The sequence below is a fragment of the Oncorhynchus tshawytscha genome, unplaced genomic scaffold (assembly GCF_018296145.1).
Source record: "Oncorhynchus tshawytscha isolate Ot180627B unplaced genomic scaffold, Otsh_v2.0 Un_contig_8267_pilon_pilon, whole genome shotgun sequence".
In the NCBI taxonomy this organism is placed as follows: Eukaryota; Metazoa; Chordata; class Actinopteri; order Salmoniformes; family Salmonidae; genus Oncorhynchus; species Oncorhynchus tshawytscha.
This window is the reverse complement of record NW_024609056.1, coordinates 27877-55672: the sequence shown is the minus strand read 5'-3', so window position 1 is coordinate 55672 and position 27796 is coordinate 27877. Positions and strand designations below refer to the sequence as shown.

General features: G+C 48.0%; 1 protein-coding gene across 3 annotated transcripts; it reads left to right on the top strand.

Annotated features, from left to right (window-relative positions):
* On the top strand, positions 1 to 24537 carry LOC112236332 (COP9 signalosome complex subunit 1). 3 transcript variants are annotated; one of them, XM_042314079.1, is made up of 15 exons: positions 1 to 151; positions 3142 to 3438; positions 5789 to 5881; positions 8674 to 8855; positions 9305 to 9469; positions 10592 to 10727; positions 13594 to 13671; positions 13883 to 13943; positions 15901 to 15986; positions 16337 to 16431; positions 17381 to 17486; positions 19767 to 19847; positions 20363 to 20500; positions 21050 to 21184; positions 24114 to 24537. In XM_042314079.1, exons 1-15 carry the CDS (start codon positions 119 to 121, stop codon positions 24189 to 24191), a joined length of 1764 nt encoding a protein of 587 aa, XP_042170013.1. In that variant the 5' UTR covers positions 1 to 118; the 3' UTR covers positions 24192 to 24537. The 3 variants fall into 3 exon arrangements, with proteins under 3 accessions (XP_042170013.1, XP_042170014.1, XP_042170015.1); XM_042314080.1 differs by having other exon boundaries at positions 2 to 151; positions 3142 to 3384; positions 24114 to 24536; XM_042314081.1 differs by lacking the exon at positions 3142 to 3438 and having other exon boundaries at positions 4 to 151; positions 24114 to 24536.
* Positions 24538 to 27796: the final 3259 nt, after the last annotated feature.

Genomic DNA, 27796 nt, shown 5'->3' with positions numbered 1-27796 from the left:
CGCCAAAGTTGGGTTGTTCCAGCTAGTCATATTGACTTTTGCTCCACAGGGATTTAGATACAAGTTGCACTCCCATACCCCGGATGTGATTATTGTGTTTGTGTCGGCAGAGAAGGAGATGCCTCTGCCCGTACAGGTCTTTAACTTTCAGGTAAACTTGTGTTTTCCAAAACTTGTTTTCAACAGTTTATATAACCGGGAACACGTTTGAATGACTATATATTTTTTGTTTAGATTGAGTTGATCTATTTGGTCCTCTAACAAAGTGTTTTCAACTAGAGTTAGCTAACAAGCTAACCTTGCTAGCTAAGAAGCTATGCTGGGGTCTCAACATCAAGTTAGTCCTTATTAGCTAATAAATTTAGCGTTAGGGCGGATTGAACTAGGTTTATTATAGATTATAAATCTTCAATTTGTTTGATGGATATAGCTAACTAGTCGGCGGATTAAAAAAAAAAACAGGTGTAGCTAAATTAGTTATAGAAAATGTAAACAGACAGTTTGATGGCTCGTGTTGAGTCGTTACTGTAATGTGCTCATTTAAAAAGAAACCTGACTGCAGTTAGTAATTCCTTACTAGCATAGCTACATCTGTGTCAAACGTTAGCGTAGCCACCTAAAATGCAAGCTATTTAGCTAACTAAATAAAAATGTAGTTAGCTAGAGAAGATTTGCCATGGAAACAATTCTTAAATTGTCTGTTATAATCAACTAGATAAACAACATCCACCGGACTGGCAAATGTCTCAGAAGTTACTATCCCCTGAAACCTTTCACCAACCCTTGCTGTTCATTTAGAGACAACTTCCAATTCAGTAATTGACCCATCTTCTTTTCACATGTGTGATGCAAGAAGCAGGACCCACCTTCTTCATGGTTCTTAAATGTCTGACCCAGACCTTTTGTTTCTTCCACCAATTCACATGTGTGACCCACCTTGTTTCTTCCACCAATTCACATGTGTGACCCACCTTGTTTCTTCCACCAATTCACATGTGTGACCTTCCACCTTGTTTCTTCCACCAATTCACATGTGTGACCCACCTTGTTTGTACAGCACCAAATATACACTACATCACCAAAAGTATGTGGACACCTCTTCAAATTAGTGGATTCTGCTATTTCAGCCACACCCGTTGCTGACAGGTGTATAAAATCGAGCACACAGCCATGCAATCTCTATTAAATAAAAATCCATGCAATCTCCATAGACAAACATTGGCAGTAGAATGGCCCGTACTGAAGAGATTAGTGACATTCAAAATGGCACCGTCATAAGATGCCACTATTCCAACAAGTCCGTTTGTAAAATTTCTACCCTGCTAGAGCTCGCCCTGGACAAATGTAAGTGCTGATATTGTGAAGTGAAAATGTCTAGGAGCAACAACTGCTCGGCCGCGAAGTGGTAGGCCTCACAAGATCACAGACTGGGACCACTGAAGCGCTACTGAGTTCCAAACTGCCTCTGGAAGCAACGTCGGCACAAGAACTGTTCGTCGGAAGCTTCATGGGCTCTCGAGTGGCGCAGTGGTCTAAGGCACTGCATCTTGGTGCTAGAGGTGTCACTACAGACCCTGGTTTGTTTCCAGGCTGTATCACAACCGGCCAAGTCCCATAGGGCGGCGCACAATTGGCCCAGCGTCATTCGGGTTTGGCTGGTGTAGGCTGTCATTGTAAATAAGAATTTGTTCGTAACTGACTTGCCTGGTTAAATAAAAGTTACATTCTTAAAAAATCTATGGGTTTCCATGGTGACGCTTGGCATTGTGATCTTGGTGTGCGACTGCTCGGCCATGGAAACCCATTAAATGTTTTTGTTGAGTGGTGTGAAGCTCACAGCCATTGGAATCTGGAGCAGTGGAAACATGTGCTCTGGAGTGATGAATCACGCTTCACCTTCTGGCTGTCCAACTGGGTTTGGTGGATGCAAGGAGAATGTTACCTGTCCCAAAGCATAGTGCCAACTGTAAAGTTTGGTGGAGAAAGAATAATGGTCTGGGGCTGTTTTTCATGATTCGGGCTAGGCCCCTTAGTTACAGTGAAGGGAAATGTTTATGCAGTATAGATTATTTTTTTGTGGCAACAGTTTGGGAAGGCCCATTCCTGTTTCAGCATGACAATGCCCCGTGCACCAAGCGAGGTCCATACAGAAATGGTTTGTCGATCGGTGTGGAAGAACTTGACTAGCCTACACAGAGCCCTGACCTCAAGCCCATCAAATTACTTTGGGATGAATTGGAACGCCGACTGCGAGCCAGGCCTAATCGCCCAACATCAGTGCCCGACCTCACTAATGCTCTTGTGGCTGAATGGAAGCAAGTCCCCGCAGCAATGTTCCAACATCTAGTGGAAAGCCTTCCCAGAAGAGTGGAGCAAGTCTAGTGGAAAGCCTTCCCAGAAGCAGCAATGTTCCAACATCTAGTGGAAAGCCTTCCCAGAAGAGTGGAGGCTGTTATAGCAGCAAAGGGGGGACCAGTTCCATATTAATGCCCATGATTTTGGAATGAGATGTTTGACGAGCAGGTGTCCACATACTTTTGGTCATGTAGTTTTATTTTTAATTTTTATTTCACCTTTATTTAGGCTAGTTGAGAACAAGTTCTCATTTACAACTGCGACCTGGCCAAGATAAAGCATAGCAGTGTGAACAGACAGCAACACAGAGTTACACATGGAGTAAACAACAAACAAGTCAATAACACAGTATAATTTTTTAAAAGTTTATATACGTTGTGTGCAAAAGGCATGAGGAGGTAGGTGATTACTTACAATACACAACCCCAAATAACATCCAGCTAATGTGGTGAGAGTTCTGGCTAACTGACATGACTTATCATGCGGAGTGCTTTAAGTCATCAAGGACAGAAATCACTCTTCTGCCCCCCTTCCTTCCCTGCATCTCCCCCTCTCCTGCCTCCCCTCCCTCTCTCCCGCCTCCCTCCATCTCCCCTCCCCCGCCTCCCCTCCATCTCCCCTCTCTCCCGCCATCTCCCCTCTCTCCCGCCTCCACTCCATCTCCCCCTCCACCCCCCTTCCTTCCCTGCATCTCTCCTGCCTCCCTCCATCTCCCCCTCCCTCCATCTCCCCATCTCTCCCGCCTCCCCCCCTCTCCCCTTCTCCCACCTCACCTCCCTCCTCCAGGACAGCGCAGTGTCAGAGCTGGAGGTTTCTGCAGGGGCAGAACAAGCTCAGGCTCAGGACAGCGAAAGAGACAGGGCCATGGCCAGAGACAGGGACAAGAGTAGGGCTAGCTTGGCCCAGACCTCGGCCTCAGAGCTTCCCTGTACCTCCCATAGCAGCAGCAGACCCAATCAGCTGTCACCGTTCACTGCAGGGGACTATGTCCTCAGCTCCAGCCTCTCAGCATGCTCCCTGCTCCCAGAGGTAGGACCACCAGAGCAGACCGAGCGAAGCTCTGATATATGGAGCTGTTTTAAGGTCATTACCAAGGATCATTTTGCTATTTCATATTGAATTTTAAGACCCCTTGAAGTATAAAATAAAATCGAACACGTTTTTTTGATGAATCATTTTTGTCCTTACTGCTATTAGGGCGGCAGGTAGCCTAGTGGTTAGAGGGGTGGCAGGGTAGCCTAGTGGTTAGAGGGGCGGCAGGTAGCCTAGTGGTTAGAGGGGCGGCAGGTAGCCTAGTGGTTAGAGGGGCGGCAGGTAGCCTAGTGGTTAGAGGGGCGGCAGGTAGCCTAGTGGTTAGAGGGGCGGCAGGTAGCCTATCCTAGTGGTTAGAGGGGCGGCAGGGTAGCCTAGTGGTTAGAGGGGCGGCAGGGTAGCCTAGTGGTTAGAGGGGCGGCAGGTGGCTAGCCTAGCCTGGGTTAGAGGGGCGGCAGGGTAGCCTAGTGGTTAGAGGGGCGGCAGGTAGCCTAGTGGTTAGAGGGGCGGCAGGGTAGCCTAGCGGGTTAGAGGGGCGGCAGGTAGCCTAGTGGTTAGAGGGGCGGCAGGTAGCCTAGTGGCTAGAGGGGCGGCAGGTAGCCTAGTGGTTAGAGGGGCGGCAGGTAGCCTGGTGGCTAGAGGGGCGGCAGGTAGCCTAGTGGTTGGAGGGAGGGGCGGCAGGTAGCCTGGCGGCTAGCGGCAGGTAGCCTAGTGGTTAGAGGGGCGGCAGGGTAGCCTAGCCTAGCCTGTGGTTAGAGGTAGCCTAGTGGTTAGAGCAGGTAGCCTGGTGGTTAGGGGCGGCAGGTAGCCTAGTGGTTAGAGGGGCGGCAGGTAGCCTGGTGGTTAGAGGGGCGGGGCGGTAGCCTAGGTAGCCCTGGTGGTTAGGAGGCGGCAGGTAGCCTAGTGGTTAGAGCGGTAGTCTAGTGGTTAGAGGGGCAGGTAGCCTAGTGGTTAGAGGGGCGGGTTAGAGCAGGTAGCCTAGTGGTTAGAGCAGGTAGCCTGGTGGTTAGAGGGGCGGCAGGTAGCCTAGTGGTTAGAGCAGGTAGCCTGGTGGTTAGAGCAGGTAGCCTAGTGGTTAGAACCAGGTAGCCTAGTGGTTAGAGCAGGTAGCCTAGTGGTTAGAGGGTAGCCTGGCGGTTAGGCAGGTAGCCTGGTGGTTAGAGCAGGGAGCCTAGTGGTTAGAGGCAGGTAGCCTAGTGGTTAGAGCAGGTAGCCTAGTGGTTAGAGCAGGTAGCCTAGTGGTTAGAGCAGGGAGCCTAGTGGTTAGAGCAGGTAGCCTAGTGGTTAGAGCAGGTAGCCTAGTGGTTAGAGGGGCGGCCTTGGTTAGAGCGTTGGGCCAGTAACCAAAAGGTTGCTGGATCGAATCCCCGAGCTGACAAGGTAAAAATCTGTTGTTCTGCCCCTGAACAAGGCAGTTAACCCACTGTTCCTAGGCCGTCATTGAAAATAAGAAATTGTTCTTAACTGACTTTCCTAGTTAAATAAAGGTTTAAAAATTGGCCCGTACAAACACAGAATATCATTCACTACATGGAACAATGGATAGGCCCCCAAAAAACAATCAAAAGGCAGTTTGTTCTGAAGTGTCTGCCCTATAAGAAAGATCAGGTAGCTTAGTGGTTAGAGCGTTGGACTAGTAACCGGAAGGTTTCAAGATCGAATCCCGAGCCGACATCTGTTGTTCTACCCTGAACAAGGCAGTTAATCCACTGTTCCTAGGCCTTCATTGAACATAAGAATTTGTTCTTAACTGATTTGCCTAGTTTAAATAAAATTGTTGTTTTTTACATGTATTTAACCCCATATTTTTGTTACTAATCCAGTCTCCATATATACTTCCATAAATGTTTTTAACTTCGTACCTGGGGACCTTCAGATAAGTCTTGTGAGGCCTGTGGGCGTCCTAGAACAAAACCACCGTCATGTTTGTGAGGGTCTCACCTTTACACAGAGGGTCATATTAGTGTCTAGGCCAAACTGTTCAGACAGTTGGCAGATCGGCTGTACCGACTTCAGATGAGTCCCAAGTAGCTTGTCGGGGTCATAGATCAAAACGGAGAACACGGAGGGTCTCATCTTTCCATTGAAGGGTCAGTCGTTTGTAGGCTGTTCTGACGCTACAGAAGTGAGAAGACCAATTGGGATGTCTCGTGGTCTGACAAACACCGCTCTAGCTTAAATGGAAGGATTTCTATGGGGCTTTTTTAAATGCTAATTCGATTTCAGTAGGTGCCCGGACATTGACCTTAGGGGTTAATTTCTAAAAGTCTCTCTCTCTCCCGCTCCCTTCCATCCCTCTCTCCCCCATCTCCCCCTCTCTCTCTCTCTCTCCATCTCCCACGCTCACTCTCTCTCCATCTCATCTTCTCTCTCCTCTCTCCCATCCCTCTCTCTCCTCCAGGGGGCTGTTGAGCCGATGCAGATCGATGCTGACCCCCAGGAAGACCAGCAGAATGCTCCAGACACCAACTATGTGGTGGAAAACCCCACACTGGTATGTTACTATAGCACTAAGCTAGCACTGGTATGTTACTATAGCACTAAGCTAGCACTGGTATGTTACTATAGCACTAAGCTAGCACTGGTACGTTACTATAGCACTAAGCTAGCACTGGTAACACTATAGCACTAAGCTAGCACTGGTACGTTACTATAGCACTAAGCTAGCACTGGTACGTTACTATAGCACTAAGCTAGCACTGGTACGTTACTATAGCACTAAGCTAACACTGGTACGTTACTATAGCACTAAGCTAGCACTGGTACGTTACTATAGCACTAAGCTAGCCTGGTACGTTACTATAGCACTAAGCTAGCACTGGTACGTTACTATAGCACTAAGCTAGCACTGGTAGCACACTAAGCTAGCACTGGCACTGGTACATTACTATAGCACTAAGCTAGCACTGGTACGTTACTATAGCACTAAGCTAGCACTGGTACGTTACTATAGCACTAAGCTAGCCCTAGCACTGGCCCTAGCACTGGTTACTATAGCACTAAGCTAGCACTGGTACGTTACTATAGCACTAAGCTAGCACTAAGCTAGCACTGGTACGTTACTATAGCACTAAGCTAGCACTGGTACTAGCACTGCACTGGTACGTTACTATAGCACTAAGCTACACTGGTACATTACTATAGCACTAAGCTAGCACTGGTACATTACTATAGCACTAAGCTAGCCCTAGCACTGGTACATTACTATAGCACTAAGCAAGCACTGGTACATTACTATAGCACTAAGCTAGCCCTAGCACTGGTACGTTACTATAGCACTAAGCTAGCACTGGTACATTACTATAGCACTAAGCTAGCCCTAGCACTGGTACACTACTATGGTACACTAAGCACTAAGCCCTAGCACTGGTACATTACTATAGCACTAAGCTAGCCCTAGCACTGGTACATTACTATAGCACTAAGCTAGCCCTAGCACTGGTACATTACTATAGCACTAAGCTAGCCCTAGCACTGGTACATTACTGACTGTATCTTCCGTAGCTTTGTAGTTCTTCTATATTCTATGCTGAACACTGAACTAAATGAAGTCAGTCTGTCACTAAGTGGTGGTCAACTCCTATCATGTGTTATCTTTTCACTGTTTTGTCTCTTTCACTCTCTCTCAATCTCCCTGTCTCACTAAGCTGCCTCACTGGTACATTACTGTCTCTCTCTCTCACTGGTACATCTATAGCACTCAAGCTCTGGTACATTCTCTCTTTCTCACTGTCTGTCTACTATCACTCTAGCACTGGTCAATCTCTATGTCTCTAAGCTTTCCTCACTGGTACATTACTCTCACTAAGCTCAATCCCTCTGGTCATTACTGACTGTCTCTTCTCTCTCTGTATCTCTCTGTCTGTCTCTCTATGCTCACTGAACTAAATCAAGTCAGTCTGTCACTGGTCTCAACTCTATCATGTGTCTCATCTTTTCCTGTTTTGTCTCTTTCTCTCTCTCAATCTCCCTGTCTCACTGCCTCTCGCTGTCTCTCTCTCTCTCTCAATCTCCCTGTCTCTCTTTCTCTCTGTCTGTCTCTCTCTCTCTCTCTCTCTGTCTCTCTCTCGCTGTCTCTCAATCTCTCTGTCTCTCTCTCTCTCTGTTTTCTCTCAATCTCCCTGTCTCACTGCCTCTCGCTCTCTCTCTCTCTCTCTCTCTCTCTCTCTCACTCTCTCTCTGTCTTCTCTTTTGTCTCCCTGTCGTTCATCTGTCCTGGTCTCCCTGTCTTTCATCTGTCCTGGTCTCCCTGTCTTTCATCTGTCCTGGTCTCCCTGTCTCATCTGTCCTGGTCTCCTCTCTCTCTGGTCTCCCTCATCTGTCCTCTCTGTTTTTCTCTGGTCTCCCTGTCTTTCATCTGTCCTGGTCTCCCTGTCTTTCATCTGTCCTGGTCTCCCTGTCTTTCATCTGTCCTGGTCTCCCTGTCGTTCATCTGTCCTGGTCTCCCTGTCGTTCATGGTCTCCCTGTCGTTCATCTGTCCTGGTCTCCCTGTCTTTCATCTGTCTGGTCTGGTCCCTGTCTTTCATCTGTCCTGGTCTCCCTGTCTTTCATCTCTCCTGGTCTCCCTGTCTTTCATCTCTCCTGGTCTCCCTGTCTTTCATCTCTCCTGGTCTCCCTGTCTTTCATCTCTCCTGGTCTCCCTGTCTTTCATCTGTCCTGGTCTCCCTGTCTTTCATCTCTCCTGGTCTCCCTGTCGTTCATCTCTCCTGGTCTCCCTGTTCATCTCTCCTGGTCTCCCTGTCGTTCCTGGTCTCCCTGTCTTTCATCTGGGTCTCCCTGTCTTTCATCTCTCCTGGTCTCCCTGTCTTTCATCTCTCCTGGTCTCCCTGTCTTTCATCTCTCCTGGTCTCCCTGTCTTTCATCTCTCCTGGTCTCCCTGTCTTTCATCTCTCCTGGTCTCCCTGTCTTTCATCTCTCCTGGTCTCCCTGTCTTTCATCTCTCCTGGTCTCCCTGTCTTTCTCTCCTGGTCTCCCTGTCTTTCCTGGTCTCCCTGTCTTTCATCTGTCCTGGTCTCCCTGTCTTTCATCTGTCCTGGTCTCCCTGTCTTTCATCTCTCCTGGTCTCCCTGTCGTTCATGGTCTCCCTGTCGTTCATCTGTCCTGGTCTCCCTGTCTTTCATCTGTCCTGGTCTCCCTGTCTTTCCTGGTCTCCCTGTCTTTCCTGGTCTCCCTGTCTTTCATCTGTCCTGGTCTCCCTGTCTTTCATCTGTCCATCTGTCTTGTCTCCCTGTCTTTCATCTGTCCTGGTCTCCCTGTCTTTCATCTGTCCTGGTCTCCCTCTCTAGGACCTGGAGCAGTTTGCGTCCAGCTACAGCGGTCTGATGCGTATTGAGAGACTGCAGTTCATAGCACAACATTGTCCCCAGCTCCGTGCCGAGGCCCTGAAGATGGCCCTGTCCTTCGTCCAGAGGACCTTCAACGTAGACGTGTACGAGGAGATCCACCGCAGACTCACCGACGCCAAGCGGTGAGGAGAAAGGGTGTGTGTGAGAGAGAGTGTAGTGTGTGTGTGTGTGTGTGAGAGAGAGTGTAGTGTGTGTGTGAGAGTGAAGCGGGGTCTATATAAGGTACAAAAGTGTGTGTGTGTGAGAGTGTGTGTGAGAGTGAAGCGGGGCCTATATAAGGTACAAAAGTGTGTGTGTGTGTGTGAGTGTGAGAGTGAAGCGGGGCCTATATAAGGTACAAAAGTGTGTGTGTGTGTGTGTGTGTGTGTGTGTGTGTGAGTGTAGTGTGTGTGTGTGTGTGTGTGAGTGAAGTGAAGCGGGGCCTATATAAGGTACAAAAGTGTGTGTGTGTGTGTGTGTGTGTGTGTGAGAGAGTGAAGTGGAGCCTATATAAGGTACAAAAGTGTGTGTGTGTGAGTGAGAGAGATCCCGCATGTGTGCATACGACCCTAACATCTCTGTCTATTCCCAGACAGGCGCAGGGTGTCCCTGACGCGGTGCCTGATGGGCCGGCGGAGGCCCCTCTCCTGGACACAGCCTGGGCAGAGAGCACCAGGAAAAAGGCCCTTCTCAAACTGGAGAAGCTGGACACTGACCTCAAGAACTACAAGGGAAACTCCATCAAAGAGAGCATCAGGTAACTAGCTACGGGGGGGAACTCAAGTAGACATTGTTTTCACTGTGTTACATGTGTGTCACAAGCAGTGGAGATGGAACTCGACTGTGTCACAAGCAGTGGAGATGGAACTCTACTGTGTCACAAGCAGTGGAGATGGAACTCGACTGTGTCACAAGCAGTGGAGATGGAACTCTACTGTGTCACAAGCAGTGGAGATGGAACTCTACTGTGTCACTGTGGAACTCACAACAAGCAGTGGAGATGGAACTCTACTGTGTCACAAGCAGTGGAGATGGAACTCTGTGTCACTGGAGATGTCACAAGCAGTGGAGATGGAACTCTACTGTGTCACAAGCAGTGGAGATGGAACTCTACTGTGTCACAAGCAGTGGAGATGGAACTCTACTGTGTCACAAGCAGTGGAGATGGAACTCGACTGTGTCACAAGCAGTGGAGATGGAACTCGACTGTGTCACAAGCAGTGGAGATGGAACTCGGACATCATGCATGGCTAGAACCTAGGGCATCTGCTGGGTTTACACACACCCAGCGATTTCAGCTCCATGAGAGGGAGCGTCTGTCGTCTTTCCTTCCGGTTCTCTGCTGCCCATGACTGGAACCAACTGCAAAAATCTCTGAAGCTGGAGACTCACATCTCCCTCACTAGCTTTAAGCACCAGCTGTCAGCGCAGCTCACAGATCACTGCACCTGTACATAGCCCATCTGTAAACAGCCTGTCTATCTACCTCATCCCCATACTGGTATTTATTTATTTATCTTGCTCCTCTGCACCCCAGTATCTCTACTTGCACATTCATCTTCTGCACATCTATCACTCCAGTATTTAATTGCTATATTGTAATTACTTCGCCACCATGGCCTATTTTTTTCCTTAATTTACCTCATTTACACTCACTGTATAAAGACTTTTTGTTTTCTTTTGTTCTACTGTAATATTGACTGTTTTGTTTATTCCATGTGTAACTGTGTTGTTGTATGTGTCGATTTGCTTTGCTTTATCTTGGCCAGGTCGCAGTTGCAAATGAGAACTTGTTCTCAACTAGCCTACCTGGTTAAATAAAGGCCCCTCCCTCCCCTGTCTCCTCCTCCCCCTCTCCCCTCTCTCTCTGTCTGTTCAGGCGGGGTCATGATGACCTTGGGGACCACTATTTAGACTGTGGAGATCTCAGCAACGCCCTGAAGTGTTACAGCCGAGCCCGAGACTACTGCACTAGTGCCAAGCATGTCATCAACATGTGTCTGAACGTCATCAAGGTACTATGACATCATCAACATGTGTCTGAATGTCAATCAAGGTTCTATGAATGTCATCATCATCACATGTGTCTGAATGTCAATCAAGGTACTATGACATCATCATGTGTCTGAATGTCATCAAGGTACTATGACATCATCAACATGTGTCTGAATGTCAATCAAGGTTCTATGACATCATCAACATGTGTCTGAACGTCATCAAGGTACTATGACATCATCAACATGTGTCTGAATGTCAACAAGGTTCTATGACATCATCAACATGTGTCTGAATGTCAATCAAGGTACTATGACATCATCAACATGTGTCTGAATGTCAATCAAGGTACTATGACATCATCATGTGTCTGAATGTCATCAAGGTACTATGACATCATCAACATGTGTCTGAATGTCATCAAGGTTCTATGACATCATCAACATGTGTCTGAATGTCATCAAGGTACTATGACATCATCAACATGTGTCTGAATGTCATCAAGGTACTATGACATCATCAACATGTGTCTGAATGTCATCAAGGTACTATGACATCATCAACATGTGTCTGAATGTCATCAAGGTACTATGACATCATCAACATGTGTCTGAATGTCATCAAGGTACTATGACATCATCAACATGTGTCTGAACGTCATCAAGGTACTATGACATCATCAACATGTGTCTGAACGTCATCAAGGTACTATGACATCATCAACATGTGTCTGAATGTCAATCAAGGTTCTATGACATCATCAACATGTGTCTGAATGTCATCAAGGTACTATGACATCATCAACATGTCTGAATGTCATCAAGGTACTATGACATCATCAACATGTGTCTGAATGTCATCAAGGTACTATGACATCATCAACATGTGTCTGAATGTCATCAAGGTACTATGACATCATCAACATGTGTCTGAATGTCATCAAGGTACTATGACATCATCAACATGTGTCTGAATGTCATCAAGGTACTATGACATCATCAACACGTGTCTGAATGTCATCAAGGTACTATGACATCATCAACACGTGTCTGAATGTCATCAAGGTACTATGACATCATCAACACGTGTCTGAATGTCATCAGGTACTATGACATCATCAACACGTGTCTGAATGTCATCAAGGTACTATGACATCATCAACACGTGTCTGAATGTCATCAAGGTACTATGACATCATCAACACGTGTCTGAATGTCATCAAGGTACTATGACATCATCAACACGTGTCTGAATGTCATCAAGGTACTATGACATCATCAACACGTGTCTGAATGTCATCAAGGTACTATGACATCATCAACACGTGTCTGAATGTCATCAAGGTACTATGACATCATCAACACGTGTCTGAATGTCATCAAGGTACTATGACATCATCAACACGTGTCTGAATGTCATCAAGGTACTATGACATCATCAACACGGTCTGAATGTCATCAAGGTACTATGACATCAACACGGTGTCATCAAGGTACTATGACATCATCAACACGTGTCTGAATGTCAATCAAGGTACTATGACATCATCAACACGGTCTGAATGTCAATCAAGGTACTATGACATCATCAACACGTGTCTGAATGTCATCAAGGTACTATGACATCATCAACACGTGTCTGAATGTCATCAAGGTACTATGACATCAACATGTGTCTGAATGTCAATCAAGGTTCTATGACATCATCAACATGTGTCTGAATGTCAATCAAGGTACTATGACATCATCAACATGTGTCTGAATGTCATCAAGGTACTATGACATCATCAACACGTGTCTGAATGTCATCAAGGTACTATGACATCATCAACACGTGTCTGAATGTCATCAAGGTACTATGACATCATCAACACGGTGTCTGAATGTCAATCAAGGTACTATGACATCATCAACATGAATGTCATCAAGGTACTATGACATCATCAACACGGTACTCATGACATCATCAACACGTGTCTGACTATGACATCATCAACACGGTGTCATCAAGGTACTATGACATCAACACGTGTCTGAATGTCATCAAGGTACTATGACATCATCAACACGGTGTCATCAAGGTACTATGTCATGTCATCAAGGTACTATGACATCATCAACACGGTGTCTGTGTCATCAAGGTACTATGACATCATCAACACGGTGTCATCAAGGTACTATGACATCATCAACACGGTGTCATCAAGGTACTATGACATCATCAACACGGAGTCATCAAGGTACTATGACATCATCAACACGGTGTCATCAAGGTACTATGACATCATCAACACGGTGTCATCAAGGTACTATGACATCATCAACACGGTGTCATCAAGGTACTATGACATCATCAACACGGTGTCATCAAGGTACTATGACATCATCAACACGGTGTCTGTCAAGGTACTATGACATCATCAACACATGTCTGAATGTCTCTGACATCTCTGTCTCTCTCTCTCTCTCTGTGTATTTCTCTCTCTGTCTGTCTTTCTCTCTCTCCTGTCTGTGTATTTCTCTCTCCTGTCTGTCTCTTCTCTCTCCTGTCTGTCTCTCTCTCTGTGTATTTCTCTCTCTGTCTGTCTCTCTCTCTGTGTATTTCTCTCTCCTGTCTTTCTCTCTCCTTTCTCTGTGTCTGTCTCTCTCTCTCTGTATTTCTCTCTGTATTTCTCTCTCTGTCTGTCTCTCTCTCTCTGTGTATTTCTCTCTCCTGTCTGTCTCTCTCCTGTCTCTCTCTCTGTGTATTTCTCTCTCTGTGTATTTCTCTCTCCTGTCTGTCTCTCTCGCTCTCTGTGTTTCTCTCTCCTGTCTCTCTCTCTGTGTATTTCCCTCTGTGTATTTCTCTCTCCTGTCTCTCGCTCTCTGTGTATTTCTCTCTCGCTAGGTTAGCGTTTACCTCCAGAACTGGTCCCATGTACTTAGCTACGTCAGCAAGGCAGAATCCACTCCAGAGATAGCTGAGGTTAGTACTGAATGACATGAAATATAACCTTTCCATCGTACCTTCCTAGTGAGAGAAACTTGTCAAATCAAGCAGTATGAGAATTTGTTCAATAGATGTTCTCCTTTTTAAATTGTGTGTGTGTGTGTGTGTGTGTGTATAGTAGACTCTAATATAGCCTTCACACTGAGAGAAAGTCACTGACTTACCTCCCGCTTGCTTGTTCTTCTAGCAACGAGGAGAGAGAGACAGTCAGAACCAATCTGTCCTCACCAAACTAAAATGTGCTGCGGGTAAGACATTATACTGTACTGTTAGGAGGACCACTGAAGTCTACAGCTAAGACATTATACTGTACTGTTAGGAGGACCACTGAAGTCTGTAGCTAAGACATTATACTGTTGTTAGGAGGACCACTGAAGTCTACAGCTAAGACATTATACTGTTGTTAGGAGGACCACTGAAGTCTACAGCTAAGACATTATACTGTTAGGAGGACCACTGAAGTCTGTACAGCTAAGACATTATACTGTTAGGAGGACCACTGCTGCAGTCTACAGCTAAGACATTATACTGTTAGGAGGACCACTGAAGTCTGTAGCTAAGACATTATACTGTACTGTTAGGAGGACCACTGAAGTCTACAGCTAAGACATTATACTGTTAGGAGGACCACTGAAGTCTACAGCTAAGACATTATACTGTTAGGAGGACCACTGAAGTCTGTAGCTAAGACATTATACTGTTAGGAGGACCACTGAAGTCTGCAGCTAAGACATTATACTGTTAGGAGGACCACTGAAGTCTGTAGCTAAGACATTATACTGTTAGGAGGACCACTGAAGTCTGCAGCTAAGACATTATACTGTTAGGAGGACCACTGAAGTCTAGCTAGGACATTATACTGTTGTTAGGAGGACCACTGAAGTCTGCAGCTAAGACATTATACTGTACTGTTAGGAGGACCACTGAAGTCTGCAGCTAAGACATTATACTGTACTGTTAGGAGGACCACTGAAGTCTACAGCTAAGACATTATACTGTTAGGAGGACCACTGAAGTCTACAGCTAAGACATTATACTGTACTGTTAGGAGGACCACTGAAGTCTACAGCTAAGACATTATACTGTACTGTTAGGAGGACCACTGAAGTCTACAGCTAAGACATTATACTGTACTGTTAGGAGGACCACTGAAGTCTACAGCTAAGACATTATACTGTTAGGAGGACCACTGCAGTCTGTAGCTAAGACATTATACTGTACTGTTAGGAGGACCACTGAAGTCTACAGCTAAGACATTATACTGTTAGGAGGACCACTGAAGTCTGCAGCTAAGACATTATACTGTACTGTTAGGAGGACCACTGAAGTCTGCAGCTAAGACATTATACTGTACTGTTAGGAGGACCACTGAAGTCTGCAGCTAAGACATTATACTGTTAGGAGGACCACTGAAGTCTACAGCTAAGACATTATACTGTTAGGAGGACCACTGAAGTCTACAGCTAAGACATTATACTGTTAGGAGGACCACTGAAGTCTACAGCTAAGACATTATACTGTTAGGAGGACCACTGAAGTCTGCAGCTAAGACATTATACTGTTAGGAGGACCACTGAAGTCTACAGCTAAGACATTATACTGTTAGGAGGACCACTGAAGTCTACAGCTAAGACATTATACTGTACTGTTAGGAGGACCACTGAAGTCTACAGCTAAGACATTATACTGTACTGTTAGGAGGACCACTGAAGTCTGCAGCTAAGACATTATACTGTACTGTTAGGAGGACCACTGAAGTCTACAGCTAAGACATTATACTGTTGTTGCAGGAGGACCACTGAAGTCTTATACTGTTAGGAGGACAGCTAAGACATTATACTGTTAGGAGGACCACTGAAGTCTACAGCTAAGACATTATACTGTTAGGAGGACCACTGAAGTCTGCAGCTAAGACATTATACTGTACTGTTAGGAGGACCACTGAAGTCTACAGCTAAGACATTATACTGTTAGGAGGACCACTGAAGTCTACAGCTAAGACATTATACTGTACTGTTAGGAGGACCACTGAAGTCTACAGCTAAGACATTATACTGTACTGTTAGGAGGACCACTGAAGTCTACAGCTAAGACATTATACTGTTAGGAGGACCACTGAAGTCTTAGGTCATAATAGGTAATAAAACCTATTTTTAAATTGTGAGTTGCGCTTTCAAATGTTTCTCTTGATCCCACCCCCTCCAGGTTTGGCAGAGCTGGCCTCTAGAAAGTACAAACCGGCCGCTAAGTGCTTCCTCCAGGCTTCATTTGACCACTGCGACTTCCCAGAGGTCAGATATCAATATATCCCCCTACTCACTTGACCCCGCCCCCAACTCACTTGACCCCGCCCTCAACTCACCTGACCCTGCCCTCAACTCACTTGACCCTGCCCTCAACTCACTTGACCCTGCCCTCAACTCACTTGACCCCGCCCCCAACTCACCTAACCTCGCCCCAACTCACCTAACCTCGCCCCAACTCACCTGACCTCGCCCCAACTCACCTGACCCCGCCCCCAACTCACCTGACCCCGCCCCTCCCCCAACTCTACCATATCTGGTCTGAGCCATGATGTTGCTGTGTACATGGAGTCTTTTAGGATTGAGGAGTTGTAACCTGTTGTGGACCCCCTCCCCAGCTCCTGTCCCCCAGTAATGTAGCGGTGTATGGAGGGATGTGTGCCCTGGCCACCTTTGACAGACAGGAACTACAGAAGAACATCATCTCAAGCAGGTAGTCTCCCTACGCAGTGTGCACCACACTTAGTCGTCCCCTCCTAAGAAGTACACTTCAGGTAAATGCTAACTGTTGTTAATTGAAGAGCTTCATTGTTCTCTCCAAGTGGAAGGCCTTGATGAGAACTGTCATGGAGAGGAGCAGCTTGTTGGGTGATGACAGATTTCAGTACATATTGAAACGTCAGCATCTCCCTTTCTCTCTCTTTCTCCCTCTTTCTCTCTCTTTCCCTCTCTCCCTGTCTCTCCCTCTCTCTCTCCCTGTCTCTCTTTCTCCCTCCCTCCCTCTCTTTCTCTCTCTCTCTCTTTCTCTCTCTCTCTTTCTCCCTGTCTCTCTCTCTCTTCCTGTCTCTTTCTCCCTGTCTGTCTCTCCCTGTTGCTCTCCCTGTCTCTTTCTCCCTCTCTCTCTTTCTCGCTCTCCCTCTCTTTCTCCCTGTCTCTTTCTCCCTCTCTCTCTCTGTCTCTCTTTCTCCCTGTCTCTTTCTCCCTGTCTCTCTCTTTCTCCCTGTCTCTTTCTCCCTCTCTCTCCCTGTCTCTCTCCCTGTCTCTCTCCCTGTCTCTTTCTCCCTGTCTCTTTCTCCCTGTCTCTCTCTCTCCCTGTCTCTCTCTCTCCCTGTCTCTCTCCCTGTCTCTCTCCCTGTCTCTCTCCCTGTCTCTCTCCCTGTCTCTTTCTCCCTGTCTCTCTCTCTCCCTGTCTCTCTCTCTCCCTGTCTCTCTCTCTCCCTGTCTCTTTCTCCCTGTCTCTTTCTCCCTGTCTCTCTCTCTCCGTCTCTATCTTTCTCCCTCTCTCTTTCTCCCTCTCTCTCTCTTTCTCTCTCTCTTTCTCCCTCTCTTTCTCCCTCTCTTTCTCCCTGTCTCTCTCTTTCTCCCTGTCTCTCTCTTTCTCCCTGTCTCTCTCTTTCTCCCTGTCTCTCTCTTTCTCCCTGTCTCTTCTCTTCTCTCTCTAGCTCCTTTAAGTTGTTTTTAGAGTTGGAGCCCCAGGTGCGTGACATAATCTTCAAGTTTTACGAATCAAAGTACGCATCCTGTCTGAAACTACTGGATGAGATGAAGGTAAGGAAGAAAACAGTTTAATGTGGACAGTTACAGGCTGACTAGATGATAATGGAGAAGACAGAGCTGGCTGTTACAGGCTGACTAGATGATAATGGAGAAGACAGTAATGTAGACAGTTACAGGCTGATAATGGAGAAAACAGTTTAATGTGGACAGTTACAGGCTGACTAGATGATAATGGAGAAGACAGAGCTGGCTGTTACAGACTGACTAGATGATAATGAAGTAAACAGTTTAATGTGGACAGTTACAGGCTGACTAGGTGATAATGGAGAAAACAGTTTAATGTGGACAGTTACAGGCTGACTAGATGATAATGGAGAAGACAGAGCTGGCTGTTACAGGCTAACTGCTAAATATAAATGGGGAAACTATTTTATATTGCCACTCAGTAATGTTGATTGAATTAGTCTCGGTTGTTTTTTACATTTCATTTAACCTTTATTATTTAACTAGGAGAGTCAGTTAATAACAAATTCTTATTTACATTGACGGTCTAGGAACAGTGGGTTAATTAACTGCCTTTTTCAGGGGTAGAACAACAGATGTTTACCTTGTTAGCTCGGGGATTCGATCCAGCAACCTTTTGGTTACTAGTCCAACGCTTTAACAACTAGACTACCTGCTCTAACCACTAGGCTCCCTGCTCTAACCGCTAGACTACCTGCTCTAACCACTAGGCTACCTGCTCTAACCACTAGGCTACCTGCTCTAACCACTAGGCTACCTGCTCTAACCACTAGGCTACCTGCTCTAACCACTAGGCTACCTGCTCTAACCACTAGGCTACCTGCTCTAACCACTAGGCTACCTGCTCTAACCACTAGACTACATGCCGCCTCTCTAACCAACCACTAGGCTACATGCCTCTCTAACCAACCACTAGGCTACATGCCGCCCCTCTAACCACTAGGCTACATGCCGCCCTCTAACCACTAGGCTACCTGCCGCCCTCTAACCACTAGGCTACCTGCCGCCCTCTAACCACTAGGCTACCTGCCGCCCCTCTAACCACTAGGCTACCTGCCGCCCTCTAACCACTAGGCTACCTGCCGCCCCTCTAACCACTAGGCTACCTGCCGCCCCTCTAACCACTAGGCTACCTGCCGCCCCTCTAACCACTAGGCTACCTGCCGCCCCTCTAACCACTAGGCTACCTGCCGCCCCTCTAACCACTAGGCTACCTGCCGCCCCTCTAACCACTAGGCTACCTGCCGCCCTCTAACCACTAGGCTACATGCCGCCCTCTAACCACTAGGCTACATGCCGCCCCTCTAACCACTAGGCTACCTGCCGCCCCTCTAACCACTAGGCTACCTGCCGCCCCTCTAACCACTAGGCTACCTGCCGCCCCTCTAACCACTAGGCTACCTGCCGCCCTCTCACCACTAGGCTACCTGCCGCCCTCTCACCACTAGGCTACCTGCCGCCCCTCTCACCACTAGGCTACCTGCCGCCCCTCTAACCACTAGGCTACCTGCCGCCCCTCTAACCACTAGGCTACCTGCCGCCCTCTAACCACTAGGCTACCTGCCGCCCTCTAACCACTAGGCTACCTGCCGCCCTCTAACCACTAGGCTACCTGCCGCCCCTCTAACCACTAGGCTACCTGCCGCCCCTCTAACCACTAGGCTACCTGCCGCCCCTCTAACCACTAGGCTACCTGCCGCCCCTCTAACCACTAGGCTACCTGCCGCCCTCTAACCACTAGGCTACCTGCCGCCCTCTAACCACTAGGCTACCTGCCGCCCCTCTAACCACTAGGCTACCTGCCGCCCCTCTAACCACTAGGCTACCTGCCGCCCCTCTAACCACTAGGCTACCTGCCGCCCCTCTCACCACTAGGCTACCTGCCGCCCCTCTAACCACTAGGCTACCTGCCGCCCCTCTAACCACTAGGCTACCTGCCGCCCCTCTAACCACTAGGCTACCTGCCGCCCCTCTAACCACTAGGCTACCTGCCGCCCCTCTAACCACTAGGCTACCTGCCGCCCCTCTAACCACTAGGCTACCTGCCGCCCCTCTAACCACTAGGCTACCTGCCGCCCTCTAACCACTAGGCTACCTGCCGCCCCTCTAACCACTAGGCTACCTGCCGCCCCTCTAACCACTAGGCTACCTGCCGCCCTCTAACCACTAGGCTACCTGCCGCCCCTCTAACCACTAGGCTACCTGCCGCCCCTCTAACCACTAGGCTACCTGCTCTAACCACGGCTCAAAAACAACTGGGATTTGAATGTGCAGCTAACACCAATGCCCTTCCTCTCTCTCCTGCAGGATAACCTTCTATTGGACCTGTACCTGGCCCCCCACGTTAGAACACTGTACACACAGATCAGAAACAGAGCCCTTATACAGGTGAGACCGTCATGGCACCATGACAACACAGTGTTTTACACCTGGATTCCTTTCCTTCATATCCCTACATCACCTGTGTCCTGAGTCAGTACCTCAGCCCAGGTTGTTAACCTGAGTCAGTACCTCAGCCCAGGTTGTTAACCTGAGTCAGTACCTCAGCCCAAGTTGTTAACCTGAGTCAGTACCTCAGCCCAAGTTGTTAACCTGAGTCAGTACCTCAGCCCAAGTTGTTAACCTGAGTCAGTACCTCAGCCCAGGTTGTTAACCTGAGTCAGTACCTCAGCCCAAGTTGTTAACCTGAGTCAGTACCTCAGCCCAGGTTGTTAACCTGAGTCAGTACCTCAGCCCAAGTTGTTAACCTGAGTCAGTACCTCAGCCCAGGTTGTTAACCTGAGTCAGTACCTCAGCCCAGGTTGTTAACCTGAGTCAGTACCTCAGCCCAGGTTGTTAACCTGAGTCAGTACTTCAGCCCAAGTTGTTAACCTGGTGTGTGTGTGTGTGTGTGTGTGTGTCAGTACTTCAGCCCGTATGTGTCTGCAGACATGACTAAGATGTCCCAGTCCTTCAACACCACAGTGTTATCTCTGGAGGATGAACTGACCCAGCTCATACTGGAGGGACTGATCAACGCACGTATAGACTCTCACAGCAAGGTAACACACACACACACGTATAGACTCTCACAGCAAGGTAACACACACACACACGTATAGACTCTCACAGCAAGGTAACACACACACACACACGTATAGACTCTCACAGCAAGGTAACACACACACACACACGTATAGACTCTCACAGCAAGGTAACACACACGTATAGACTCTCACAGCAAGGTAACACACACACACACGTATAGACTCTCACAGCAAGGTAACACACACACACACGTATAGACTCTCACAGCAAGGTAACACACACACACACGTATAGACTCTCACAGCAAGGTAACACACACACACACACGTATAGACTCTCACAGCAAGGTAACACACACACACACACGTATAGACTCTCACAGCAAGGTAACACACACACACACACAGACTCTCACAGCAAGGTAACACACACACACACAGCAAGGTCACACACACTAGCCGTAGACCAGTCTCTCTACACATCAACTATCACTACAGAGGTACACACCAGTCTCTCACCAGTTCCAGTAAGTAACTTCCTGTTTCCTGTATGTGTGATGTCAGATCCTGTATGCGAGGGACGTGGACCAGAGGGGCCATACGTTTGAGAAGTCTGTCCACATGGGCAAGGAGTTCCAGAGACGAGCCAAAGCCACGATCCTCAGAGCTGCTGTGCTGCGCAACCAGATACACGTCAAGGTGACTACAGCTGCTACCACACGGCCCCAGTCTAGACTACAGCTGTTACCACACGGCCCCAGTCTAGACCACAGAGATACACGTCAAGGTGACTACAGCTGTTACCACACGGCCCCAGTCTAGACTACAGCTGTTACCACACGGCCCCAGTCTAGACCACAGCTGTTACCACACGGCCCCAGTCTAGACCACAGCTGTTACCACACGGCCCCAGTCTAGACCACAGCTGTTACCACACGGCCCCAGTCTAGACCACAGCTGTTACCACACGGCCCCAGTCTAGACTACAGCTGTTACCACACGGCCCCAGTCTAGACCACTGAGATACACGTCAAGGTGACCACAGCTGTTACCACACGGCCCCAGTCTAGACTACAGCTGTTACCACACGGCCCCAGTCTAGACCACTGAGATACACGTCCCCAGGTGACCACAGCTGTTACCACACGGCCCCAGTCTAGACTACAGCTGTTACCACACGGCCCCAGTCTAGACCACTGAGATACACGTCAAGGTGACCACAGCTGTTACCACACGGCCCCAAGTCTAGACTACAGCTGTTACCACATGGCCCCAGTCTAGACTACAGCTGTTACCACACGGCCCCAGTCTAGACTACAGCTGTTACCACACGGCCCCAGTCTAGACCACAGCTGTTACCACACGGCCCCAGTCTAGACCACAGCTGTTACCACACGGCCCCAGTCTAGACTACAGCTGTTACCACACGGCCCCAGTCTAGACTACAGCTGTTACCACACGGCCCCAGTCTAGACCACAGCTGTTACCACACGGCCCCAGTCTAGACTACAGCTGTTACCACACGGCCCCAGTCTAGACTACAGCTGTTACCACACGGCCCCAGTCTAGACTACAGCTGTTACCACACGGCCCCAGTCTAGACTACAGCTGTTACCACACGGCCCCAGTCTAGACTACAGCTGTTACCACACGGCCCCAGTCTAGACTACAGCTGCTACCACACGGCCCCAGTCTAGACCACAGCTGCTACCACACGGCCCCAGTCTAGACTACAGCTGTTACCACACGGCCCCAGTCTAGACTACAGCTGTTACCACACGGCCCCAGTCTAGACTACAGCTGTTACCACACGGCCCCAGTCTAGACCACAGCTGCTACCACACGGCCCCAGTCTAGACTACAGCTGTTACCACACGGCCCCAGTCTAGACCACAGAGATACACGTCAAGGTGACTACAGCTGTTACCACACGGCCCCAGTCTAGACTACAGCTGTTACCACACGGCCCCAGTCTAGACCACAGCTGTTACCACACGGCCCCAGTCTAGACCACAGCTGTTACCACACGGCCCCAGTCTAGACTACAGCTGTTACCACACGGCCCCAGTCTAGACCACTGAGATACACGTCAAGGTGACCACAGCTGTTACCACACGGCCCCAGTCTAGACTACAGCTGTTACCACACGGCCCCAGTCTAGACCACTGAGATACACGTCAAGGTGACCACAGCTGTTACCACACGGCCCCAAGTCTAGACTACAGCTGTTACCACATGGCCCCAGTCTAGACTACAGCTGTTACCACACGGCCCCAGTCTAGACTACAGCTGTTACCACACGGCCCCAGTCTAGACCACAGCTGTTACCACACGGCCCCAGTCTAGACCACAGCTGTTACCACACGGCCCCAGTCTAGACTACAGCTGTTACCACACGGCCCCAGTCTAGACTACAGCTGTTACCACACGGCCCCAGTCTAGACTACAGCTGTTACCACACGGCCCCAGTCTAGACCACAGCTGTTACCACACGGCCCCAGTCTAGACTACAGCTGTTACCACACGGCCCCAGTCTAGACTACAGCTGTTACCACACGGCCCCAGTCTAGACTACAGCTGTTACCACACGGCCCCAGTCTAGACTACAGCTGTTACCACACGGCCCCAGTCTAGACTACAGCTGTTACCACACGGCCCCAGTCTAGACTACAGCTGCTACCACACGGCCCCAGTCTAGACCACAGCTGCTACCACACGGCCCCAGTCTAGACTACAGCTGTTACCACACGGCCCCAGTCTAGACTACAGCTGTTACCACACGGCCCCAGTCTAGACTACAGCTGTTACCACACGGCCCCAGTCTAGACTACAGCTGTTACCACACGGCCCCAGTCTAGACTACAGCTGTTACCACACGGCCCCAGTCTAGACTACTGAGATGGATCTTTCCCAGACACACATTAAGTCCTGAATAGAAGCATTCTCAATGTAGATTCTTCACTCCAGGACTAGGTTTAATCTATGTCTGGGAAACCGGACCCCTGGGGATTAAGCTGCTTCCTCTATATCCCTCAATTAATGGAAAACCTTGGATAGTTCACCAGGTGTTTTGATTTGGAACATGTTGTCAGAGCTTTTAATTTATCAGGTGATGTATTGTTTTACTACCTCGAGACAATTTATCCACCTCTCTCTCTCCTCTCAACATTTCACTGTTAAGTCTACATTTGTTCACTTCTCTCTCCCTCCCTTCTCTCTCTCTCCTCCTTCTCCTCCTCCTCTCTCCCTTCGCTCTTCTCATCCTCTCTCTCTCCTCCTCCTCTCTCCCTTCGCTCTTCTCATCCTCTCTCTCTCCTCCTCTCTCCCTTCGCTCTTCTCATCCTCTCTCCTCCTCCTCTCCCTTCCCTCTTCTCATCCTCTCCTCCTCTCTCCCTTCCCTCTTCTCATCCTCCTTCTCCTCCTCCTCTCTCCCTTCCCTCATTCTCTCTCTCCTCCTCCTCCTCTCTCTCTCTCTCCTCCTCCTCCCTCTCTCCTCTCTCTCTCTCCCTCCTTCCTCCTCTCTCTCTCCTCCTCCTTCTCCTCCTCCTCTCTCCTCTCCCTTCCCTCATCCTCTCTCTCTCCTCCTTCTCCTCCTCCTCTCTCTCTCCCTTCCCTCTTCCACCCTCAGTCCCCTCCTAGAGAAGGCAACCTGGGGGAGCTATCAACAGCCAACAGCCAAACAACCAGGATGAGCAGCACCATGTGACAGGGACGTCCCGTCATGACACCATCGCTGGCTGTGTCTGGCACTCTGCTCCCTATATAGTGCACTACCCTATGGGACCCTGGTCAAAAGTAGGGCGCTATGTAGGGAATAGGGTGCCATTTGGTACACAGACGATGCCTGGTGCCTCTGAATGAAGAGGGAGTGTGGGGTGCCTGTCCACAACAGGCCTCAGGTAGTGCTCTTCTTTTGGCCAAGTCAAAGCTACAACTGCTAAGCTGAAGTCTGGCCAAAAGTGGGGCACATGGTGTCATTTGAGAAGCAGCCTATGACATGGCCCCAGCGTTAGCAAAAAAAAAACACCTACGTCCCTCAAACGCCCCCCGTCTCCACAAACGGCCCCCTCAAACGGCCCCCCGGTCCCTATGGTGCTCTACTTTTTACCAGGGCCTACGTTTCCTGGCGGGAGAGAAGACAAGAACAAACACAATGAAAATACGATGTCTGTTGACACACGAGACCCAACACCTTGTTTACTCAAATGAAGTTACAATAAATGAACGTTTTGGGAGAGACGAGGTACTGCTGGCTGGTTCTTTGTAAAGAGATGCACTTTGCCTGGTGACAAACACTGATTACACATTGGGAGGGAAAAACACAACCTCGACACAGAACAAGCTTTTAATAAAGATACATACTAAATGAGACTCTTTCTTTGGTGGTGTTTAGATGAAGTTTCCAATACAGCCACAGATTTCTGTTACCACAATTACGTTAAGGTAATCTAGAGCAGTGGTCCCCAACCCTGGTCCTCCAGTAGCCCCAACCCTGGTCCTCCAGTTCCCCAACCCTGAGTTGGGAAACACTGTTGGGGATACTGGAGGACCAGGGTTAGCCGCTGCGGTTAGCCGCTCCGCGAGGAACACGTTTAACCACTGTAGTTTGGACATTTCGGGGGCAATAAACGTCGGACCGTTCGTTTTATCCATTCGGATACGTTTTACTCTGCTAGAATGTTTAGCCAAAAGTCCACCAAAACTTTCTGCTCTAATTTGCCTGAATTTACGTTGATAAAAACACTACGAGCGTGGGATTTCGGGAATGACGTCTCGTCTGATATTCACGACTTTCAAAATAAAAGTCCTCTTATTTTACATTTATTTAACCAGGTAGGCCAGTTGAGAACATGTTCTCATTTACAACTGCGACCTGGCCAAGATAAAGCAAAGCAGTGCAACAAAAACAGAGTTACACATAAACAAACGTACAGTCAATAACACACAATAAAAGAGAAATAGAAAGGTAAGTTGGTCTGACAGCTGATGCTTAAAGTTAGAGAGGGGGATATGACTCCAGCTTCAGAGATTTTTGCAATTCGTTCCAGTCATTGGTAGCAGAGAACTGGAAGGAAAGGCGGCCAAAGGAAGTGTTGGCTTTGGAGATGACCAGTGCAGTATACCTGCTGGAGCGTGTACCTAGCAAATATTTATGAAATGCAAGGTGGTAAATGAATCTACTACTACTTGCGATACAGATGGGGATTATTCTTCCATAGTTTTATTTCATTTCAAAATAAAGCCACAAAATACAAGATGACGTGTCAGTTTGATATTCAGCAGAAAATCCAAAAGTTGTTAGTAAGGTCAAAATGTATGAACGGAGAAATCATAGTTAAGAGAGAAATATCAAATGCACCATTTCTCACTTGTCACTTCCATTTATTTAACCTCAAGTTCATATATGACTGGATAGGCCAAGTGTTATGTCTACCAGAAGGCACTGAATCAATGCAAGCAACCACCATAAAATAAATAAAACCACCACAAAGAGAAATTAAAATCAAATATGACTGTAAATTGAAGTGAAATAGTTTCCACGTGTGATTTGGCATGGAGTTCTCACCTGGGGTGTATTCATTTGGAGTTCTCACCTGGGGTGTATTCATTTGGAGTTCTCACCTGGGGTGTATTCATTTGGAGTTCTCACCTGGGGTGTATTCATTTGGAGTTCTCACCTGGGGTGTATTCATTTGGAGTTCTCACCTGGGGTGTATTCATTTGGAGTTCTCACCTGGGGTGTATTCATTTGTGCAAACCGTAGCACAAAACAATTTCACAATGGAAAACGTTTTGTTACGTTTGGTTCCTAGTACTGCTGTGTTCAAGACGACTTGGAAACTCTATGCAAATAACTCAAAGTTTGCGACTTGTCATGAATGACCAGGAGTTTTACCACATGGCCAGACCAGGGCCCGTATCCACCAAGCGTCTCAGAGTAGGAGTGCTGATCTAGGATCAGTTTAGCCTTTCAGATCATAGTGAATAAGACCTATCCAGCCAGATCTCAGATCATTTTTATTTTATTTAACTAGACAAGTCAGTTAAGAACAAATTCTTATTTACAATGACGGTCTAGGAACAGCGGGTTAACTGCCTTGTCAAGGGGCAGAATAACAGATTTGTACCTTGTCAGCTCAGGGATTCGATCTAACAACCTTCGGTTACAAGTCCAACGCTCTAACCACTAGGCTACCTGCCGCCCCAACAATGATGAATAATATATTGAACAGATCTCAGATCAGCATCCCTACCTTAAAATACTTTCTGGAGACAGGCCTAGAAAACAAACTCCAAGCCCTACACATCATCACACAGACACACATTAAGACGAGGAGCTTGATGAAAAATGATATAAAAAGGAAAACAGACTGTCACCATTCTAACAGTCAGGTGATAAAATATCCTTCTAGTTCAGGGGGGGACAAAGATCACCAGGAAATAGTCCCATCATTGACCACAACCAAAAGGACAAATAAATGTAGAGACTGAACAGTACTGGGATAGTACTGTTACGACTCCATGAGCTCTTCCCTCCTTCCTGTACTGTTACGACTCCATGAGCTCTTCCCTCCTTCCTGTACTGTTACGACTCCATGAGCTCTTCCCTCCTTCCTGTACTGTTACGACTCCATGAGCTCTTCCCTCCTTCCTGTACTGTTACGACTCCATGAGCTCTTCCCTCCTTCCTGTACTGTTACGACTCCATGAGCTCTTCCTCCTTCCAGAAACGGCTGTAGACCAACGAGGAAGACCCACATGGAACTGGACTTTTTGGGGGTGAATCTCCCGTTGACTTCAAAGCTTGACTTGTTATGCTAAAGTCCAAGAGAGAAATTAGTCCAGGAAGACTCCCCCAGTCAGTCAGGTAGGAGGAGTCTATCCATTACATCAGTCAAGTAGGAGGAGTCTATCCATTACATCAGTGCAGGAAGACTCCCCCCAGTCAGTCAGGTAGGAGGAGTCTATCCATTACATCAGTCAGGTAGGAGGAGTCTATCCATTAAATCAGTCAGGTAGGAGGAGTCTATCCATTACATCAGTCATGTAGGAGGAGTCTATCCATTACATCAGTCCAGGAAGACTCCCCCAGTCAGTCAGGTGGGAGGAGTCTATCCATTACATCAGTCATGTAGGAGGAGTCTATCCATTACATCAGTCCAGGTAGACTCCCCCCAGTCAGTCAGGTAGGAGGAGTCTATCCATTACATCAGTCCAGGAAGACTCCCCCCCAGTCAGTCAGGTAGGAGGAGTCTATCCATTACATCAGTCCAGGAAGACTCCCCCAGTCAGTCAGGTAGGAGGAGTCTA

Coding starts and splice junctions, on each gene's coding strand:
- LOC112236332 (XM_042314079.1), top strand. CDS start 119: ATGCCTCTGCCCGTACAGGTCTTTAACTTTCAG. Junction 8,856..9,304: donor AGACTCACCGACGCCAAGCG/GTGAGGAGAAAG, acceptor GTCTATTCCCAG/ACAGGCGCAGGGTGTCCCTG. Junction 10,728..13,593: donor TGTGTCTGAACGTCATCAAG/GTACTATGACAT, acceptor CTCTCTCGCTAG/GTTAGCGTTTACCTCCAGAA.